At 30.3% G+C, this 8,127-nt stretch overlaps 1 protein-coding gene across 1 annotated transcript; it reads right to left on the reverse strand.

Annotated features, from left to right (window-relative positions):
• Window positions 1-5,150: 5,150 nt before the first annotated feature.
• LOC120160385 (vascular-related unknown protein 4-like) lies at window positions 5,151-6,029 on the reverse strand. The gene is made up of 3 exons (XM_039170802.1): window positions 5,672-6,029; window positions 5,506-5,571; window positions 5,151-5,361 (listed from the first exon to the last, which is right to left on the reverse strand). Exons 1-3 carry the CDS (start codon window positions 5,972-5,974, stop codon window positions 5,281-5,283), a joined length of 450 nt encoding a protein of 149 aa, XP_039026733.1. The 5' UTR covers window positions 5,975-6,029; the 3' UTR covers window positions 5,151-5,280.
• Between the last annotated feature and the right edge of the window lie 2,098 nt (window positions 6,030-8,127).

Here is an 8,127-nt window from a genome sequence, read left to right on the forward strand (position 1 = left end):
AAACTAAGTTTGTGAAGCACCCAAAACTATACAAAGGAACAAAGCTTTTTATTCGTGTGATTTATATAAAACCGATTACAAGAATAACCATATAATTGGACTTCAATCTCAAATATTTGCCGGAAGAGTGAATAAAAGCAAAAGAAAAATAAAAGTATAAATAATTAATATTTTCAGCACCGTGTATCATTAAAGCACATCTAGTGTGTGGTATCATAGTACCCTCCCACGGTACTGACCGGGGTTCGGTTCTCCGGATGCGCAGTTTCTATATAAATCATTTTTTGGCCCTTCTGACATCCTTTCATGACCAAGAAACGACAAATACGGAGGCTATTGTTGCCTCGCCTCTCGTTGCTAATACCAGCAATACTTAATTTTATGTGTTTGCTTGTTTCTCCTTTTAGCAGGTACTTGTCCCTCACGGTTTGGCTTCTACTTTGTTGGTTAATGGTTTTATGGGTTCGGTTCATGAACCCAACTTCATTTGCTTGAATGTACCACCTTGCTTGACACAAAACCAAAACAGTAACCTCCCTGCAACCACCCACACTTTCCATCTTCTCCATTAAAACGTGTTTTAATGGTATCATACTCCTTATCGATTGATTAAAATAACAAATATTTTTTATTTATTTTATAATTTAAAAGTAATAATGTTTGAAGGAATTAGTATTATGATAGAACTCTCTCGATAATAATAGGACAGCCGGCATTCGCATTACAGTTGAACAGATAAGAAATGATTAAAATATGTGAGATGCGAAAGCACATCTTTTTGGAATCTTTCTTTGGAGGGTGATCAAAACATGAACAGCGGGGCGGCTCCTTTGTGCTGCTTACTTTGAATATTAAAATACGGCATAATTAATTCAAATTAGAATTAAAATTAATTTGATTTAATCACTAAAAGTTATTTGTTTACATTTATCCAATCTGAACTTAAAAGATAAGATTTAACTCGAAAAATAACTTAAGTAAATGATTCAATTTTGATATAATATATATGATGATATCTTCATTGACACGTAATATAATTTTATGGTGATAAATCATAAGTTCACATTGTTAATAAAAATGCAAAAACTATGAATGAAATTAAAGTTTGAATACTAATTTGGGCTAAAAAATATTTAAGTACCACTTAAGAGAAAGTGTTTAATTCAAGTACCAGATGTGTATCTAACCTAAATTTTTTGATCGGTTAAAAAAATCTTGCAATGATATTATAGACTAGTTTATGAGAATAATACATATTTTATATTTATTTATTGAAATGACACTCAAACAACATTATGTGGCAAAATGACACCCTTTTGAGTTAGACACCTCACAAGTGTATATAAGCATTATCTTTGATAATTCAATGAATCTACGTTTAGAAGTCTATATTTAAATATTTTAAAAAACTATATATAAAGAATATGAAATTTGAGAATTTCATTATAAAAATTTGTTGAGTTTAAACTATCAAAGATAATTCCTAAACTTAATTAGACTCATATCAGTTTGATAGTTAGTTTTGGATATTAGGATTCGAGTATTTCATAAGGTAGTCAAAGACAGTTGTTGTATTATTATGAAATATTGAAATACCCCAAAATTTTTGTTAGTGACTAAAATGTAAATTTTGGGAAGTTTGATGGCTAAAGTATAATTTTGTAAAAGAAGTTGAGGGACTAAATATAATTTTGAAAATTTATATTTTAGTGTTTTTGGTATAGGAATTTGGTTAAAAGCTATAAAGTTGTAAAGTCCGGTGTAGAATCGGGTAATCGAATCGAACCAGAATTTCACAAAAATTTGAAAGATGCTAGATAAAAGTTGGAAATATTATTTCATAGCTTAGAAAAATTGAATTTAACATGAATTAGTGGAATTAAGGTCGATTTTTCCATGTTAAGCCAAAATTATGAAATTTGGTGACTAAATTGAAATTTTTGAAAATTGCCAAGTTAAAAGTGAGAAGTTAAATTTTGTTTGTTCATATTTGTTTTTGAATATTGAGTTGGAAGATATTAGGGTGGCATGGTGAAAATTATTAGGAGTTTTAAAGGATAAAGTTGGATTTTCATATTAAATAAATTTTAAATTCATTTAAATAATTATAAGACATGTGGATTAGTGAAATGGTGTAAAAAAGAAATAAAGAGAAGAACCAGTAGCTTCTTCAAAACCGTGAACCACCATTCCTAACGAGGTAAGAATTTTCAATTTGATTTTTTGGCTTATTTGATTGATTTTTTTGGGTTAAGCTATTAGATAGAGAATTAATCTACTTGAAATTCTCTATCATTTGGTAAAAAAAATTCATTGAAAACATGCTTGAATAATGAAGTTCATGATTAGAGTTTACGAAGGATTTAATGATTTTGAAGGTTTAATGAAGTGTTATTATGTTTTTTATGTCGGGGATTAAATTTTCAAGTATTTGTTATGATTAAAATCAAGTGTATAAGTATTTATGGAATTTGACTATATTAGGGTTTATTGAGGTTAGATGAATTTGGATTCAATTTGATGTTGTGATGGTTGGAATAACATGAATTTAATATTAGAAGGTTGAATCCATGCTTGAAGTTAAATGGAAATCAAGTCCTAAGGTACTAAGGGCATTCAACCATAGGGGAGAAAATTAGGGGAAAATGTTGAAAATTTTCTTATGGTCTAAAATTGATATTAGATGTATTCTAAATGCTTTGAATATTGAATTGGATCAATTTGGAAGCTTGGAATAGGGAAAGGGCTATGTTGCAAGTTCTAAGAATTGTGGGATATTGATGTATTAAAGTGTAAATTGGGGTATTCAATATTGGATATTAGTCGTGGAATGTTGAATTTTAAGTTAAAATAATGATTTAGACCCAAAGTTTAAATTTTATAAAGTTTTGTGGTGGAATTGAATGAGTATTTTAAGAAGATTGAAATTATGATGGAAGGACGAATTATTTTTATATCAATTAAGTATCGATTTTTATTTAGACTTCTATATTATTAAGTTTGGATTATGTTAGTTCGATACTAATATATAGTTTGAATATTTTATACTATGATATGACGTTGTCATATTACGATAAACCTAGTGAATCGATCGATCCGAAAGGAAAGGATAAAGCACGCGAGTAAAGAAGTATCGTATAAAGGTTCGATAGTGAGGCGAAGGTAAGTGCAATTTATTTATTTAATAATTTATTTACATTTCATATTATTATTTTAAAGTATCCTTTCAATCTTAATTATGGAATATTTCTATAATGTTCATATTAAGCTTTATGAAGATTTAGGGTATGAACTGTCCAAGTTTACGTTCCTGCAACGATGAATTAAAAATGATTCTGATTTTTAAATGTTTATCATTAAACGATTATGATATGATCTAAAAGCTCATTGTATGTTGCATTAAGAGTTATAGATTCATTGACATGCCATTAAGTTGAGTAAATTCAAGTTATAGTACATTTGTGTACATTATGTTATGCACCGTTGGAGTATATGTTATGATTTGCACTTGGAGTGCAATTTTATAATAAGTTATGATCGGCACCGTGTTGTGCGTAGTGCACACCTTATGTTCTACTCATGTACTTTATATTCTTTCAAATATGCATTGGGCTATAAATATAATGAAATATGGAAGTTATGAACATGTCAAGTTGGCATGAAATATGATATTTTAATTTTATCTGATATTATTTGTTGTGATTTTTATAAGATCGCAAAATAAGTAGATTTTAGGTTATGATGCGGAAATGGACTTGATTAAGTCGGTTTGAAAATTTTAATAATTTATTTACATTTATTTCAATGTTTTACTATATTTATGATATTTTAGGTTTATCTTACCTGAGTTTATTACTGTATCACTAAGTTATACTTAGCATGTGATGATTTTCATGTATAGGGTTTGATGGGGATAAGGTCGCGTAGTGAGGAGCCTCATGAGCATCATTTTGAAAATCATACTTATTACCTGTATCAGTAAGACATCTCTGATGTTACATTCGACTTTTAGTGACATGTATATTTATGTTAGTTTGTTTTGCCGATTTACTTTAAACGGTATGTAATAGTAAACTTGAACCATTTAGTTTGGGCCTATATATTTATATTCATATTATTGCATGCATATTATATTTATGCTTTATAAAAAAGGTTTTCAAATGAAGTAGTGTTGAGACAATTTCCATCGTTTTTGAAACAATACTAAAATGTTTAATTGCTGCCTAAAATCAAATTTATTTTTAATGATTAAATATTATTTTATAATTTCATGCAATAAATAAAATAGTTTTAAAGTTGTAGTAGGAAGATTATATAATGAAATAAATTTTATAGTATTTATGTTCAACTCATGTGTGTATAGTTAAGATAACATCTTTAACTAGTATTTCGAGACGTATATGAGTGTGGTGTTACAAATACTCAGGATCTCAGTATCCAAAATTATATTTGATTATCGTACTAATATGAGTCTGATCAAGTTTAAGAACTGTCTCTGACAACTCAAAATCAATAAGTTGTTATAATGAGAAATCTCATGTTTATGAGTTTTTTCCAAATGTTTATAGACTTCTAAAGATGCACTCATTAAATATTTGAAGATAAAGTTTATACACACACGTTGTTGTCACCGTTCAACATACTAGTGTGTTTGTGCAAGTACATATCATCGACACGTACTACGTGCATTACTTCTTTTTGAATTAAATTTGTATAGTTTTTACGTTTAAGGCCAATTATTCTCATTTCTTTTATTTTGGTCATAGATATCGCCAATGTTGGAGAGCCCATTCGAAATACCTGCCACGTCGGCCAAGATACGCCCTACAAATCATACCTTTTGATAAACGCTTCTCATATAATGTGTCATTGTCAAAATAATGTCATTTTACTAAATAATATTGTTTGAGTGCCAAATCGATAAAAAATAAAATATGTATTATTCCCATAATATTACTGATATTATAGTTCCTTGTGGACTTCTAAGAACTACTTATTTAATACATATACACATAGATATACCTCGTTAACACTAACGCGGTTTAAATTTTAATACTATCATCATCACTAGTCTCTCGCATATGGTAAAATGTAAGGAAAAAAAAGCATTACACACATATATATATATATGATCATGCAAAGCAACGTTATTGGTCGCATTGATGTAGGGTTGAATTGATGTAGAGAAAGAGATACACATAGGGTATGTAATAAAATGTGAAAATCAACTTAGATATTGTACTACCATTGACAAAGGAACTAAACAAAGACCCCTTTTCTTTAGTTGAGTTTCTTCATTTCCTCCACCATTGATGAAACCCAACTCATCTCCTCTCTTGTTGATCCACTTCCTTTGTCCTCCTACAGCAACAAAATTTTACCACAAATCAGTTTTTCGAGCGAAGTCTTAGGTTCAAACCCGAACTTAATGTAAACAAGGACTTAAGTATCACAAATCATATATCGAAGAAGAAGATGATGAATAGTGAGTAATTGATTACTTACCTTTGATATGTCCATGACATCTTTCATCTTCATGTTCTTACCAAATTGGTTCTCCATGTCACACATCTATAAACACACACAAAAAAAAAGTCGACATTTTAATTATTATTATTTTCTAAAATCCCATAAATATAAATGTTTACATTAAAGAAATGAAAGAACTGACCTTGGGGCTATTGACAGGAGAGCTAGCAGTGTCTTCCAAATCATCATCAACAAATGATCCATTAGTCTTCCTTTTCTTGAAACTCAACCTCTTCTTCTTACTGCTTTTATTATGTTCCAATGAAACCAGAGATGGTGCCTGGTGATTGATGTCGCAGGAACAACAGCTGTCGTTTCCATTCATCTCAACACCATCATCGTTGCCATTCGAGAACTCTTTAAAATACATAGTCCAACTACTTTCCTCAGGCGTTTCATCGTCATAGCAAGGAGGAACTAGCGTTGATCTGCTCATGGAATCCATGGGAAACTGGGAATTCCTTAACGTTAGATATAACAAAAGAAAGACCTGATAAAACCCTTGCTGCACAACTATATAATAAGTATACATATAGTGTGTATATGTTAATATATAGAGAGATAGAGGAAACAAGAGAAGAGTTGAGAATAATTTAGGATCTATGTGGGATGTGTGGACCAAATAGAAATTAGTGTTAGGGGGGAAGAATGTGTGCACCAACAGAGATTTATTATACCAAAATGTATTTGGTTAATGGGTGGACTTGAACCTTTCCTACTAATAAATTCGTTGAATCTCTCTCTTAAGTTACGTAGGTAGACCAAATGATCAATGGAAGTTTTCTTCTTACAAACTCATCCTTGTTGGATAGACTTTTTAAATGCTTAAATAATTAATTTTAAGTACATGATATAACTAAATTATTTAAGTAATCTCAGTAGTAGAAGGAAATAATATTTTCTTTAGAAATTTTGAATTCAAACATTTATGTTTGCATTGTACGTATTGTTAATGACTAAGAAAACTTTTAAATATATATAATATTGTAATTACTCCATAATATTTAAAAAATAATATAATTATATTATTTTTCCATCAATTAAATAATCTAAAGATTATTATTTTTGATTAATTATGGTTAAAAATCTAGTAATGACCGAAAATCAAACCAAAATCATGATTTGTTGGGTACTTATTGTATGAATAATTTTAAATTTTAATTTTTGATTCGTTGAAATGCATACATCCTTCCATCATTGGAAGGGAATATATCAACGTACATTTGAGAAATTATTTGGAGAATATTGACTTCGGCAATAACCAAATATATATTATAATATATCATTATGACTTTAGCTTTGGCCGACAAATTATTATTATTATTGTAATTGGATTAGACAACATGTTCATCATGTAACGTAGGCGATTTTACCAAAAAAAAAACCCTTAAAAACATAATATTTCCATTCTAACACCCATTGTCCAATATTTCCTATTCTAACACTATTTCTCATCGAATTGATCGAAGGTACGTTTCAAGATGCGCAACTTCTAAGGATTTTTGCTGACTCAATATCTCAGTAGAAAGACACGTTCCTTAAAGTATAAATCATTACTCTATTTACCTCAAATGGTTAACTCCGTTTAAAAAATATTCTAATAGTTAATCAAAATACATCACGTCACCTTAAATTTTAAATTTATTTTATTTGAGTAAATAAAAATTAATTAAAAAATAAAATAAAGAATATGTCACAAATGTCCCTCTTTTCCCACCACCGTCAGCACTATCCTCTTTTCCCAACCAACACCCGTCGACAATAACAGCTTCCATCACCATATCCCTTGTTAGTAACTTCATAAGCTTTGTCACCACCATTCTCATCACCACCACCACTTCCAGCAGCCGATTTGTTTCGATTTGCAACAAAGAAACCCAAAACAAGGGCTGAAAGGTGTTGAATTTCGTTGCTTCCATCACCATATCCGTTGTTAGTAACTTCATAAGCTTTGTCACCACCATTCTCATCACCACCACCACTTCCAGCAGCCGATTTGTTTCGATTTGCAACAAAGAAACCCAAAACAAGGGCTGAAAGGTGTTGAATTTCGTTGCTTCCATCACCATATCTCTGATTAGTAACTTCATAAGCTTTTCCACATATTCACGAACCCATGTTGCAGCTGCAGAGGACTAAATGAAATCATTTATTTTTGGTTTTGCAGTGACGGGTAGAGCATTGCCGGAGGGAAGTAATTCGACTACTAGGATGCATCGAAAGTGGAAGAGAAAACCTGTCTTGAAGATGCCAAAGAAATATTTATCGAAGAAGGAAACAATAAAAAAAGCATTAGAAAAGAGGAACTAGAAGATGATTGGTTGCCATTGAAGCAAATGATCGAATATGTACTTGGCGACTTGGCGTCGTTGAGGGCTATGAATCTTCTTGTGAAGCTTTTGTGACATGGAAGCTTCACCAAAAACTGGTTTGCATTGTTGTTTTTCTTTTTCGAACCCAAAATCAAGCTCGTTCCCTTATCAATTTCCCAATCTTGCCCGCTCTCCATCTTCTTTGTTTCATCACCAACACGTTTCTTGGATTCGTCACTATTTTTCAGCAACCATTGATAAATACTTCAATAAAATACTGAAGAAT

The sequence above is a fragment of the Hibiscus syriacus genome, unplaced genomic scaffold (genome assembly GCF_006381635.1).
Source record: "Hibiscus syriacus cultivar Baekdansim isolate YM2019G1 unplaced genomic scaffold, ASM638163v2 tig00111392_pilon, whole genome shotgun sequence".
NCBI classification, from domain to species: domain Eukaryota; kingdom Viridiplantae; phylum Streptophyta; class Magnoliopsida; order Malvales; family Malvaceae; genus Hibiscus; species Hibiscus syriacus.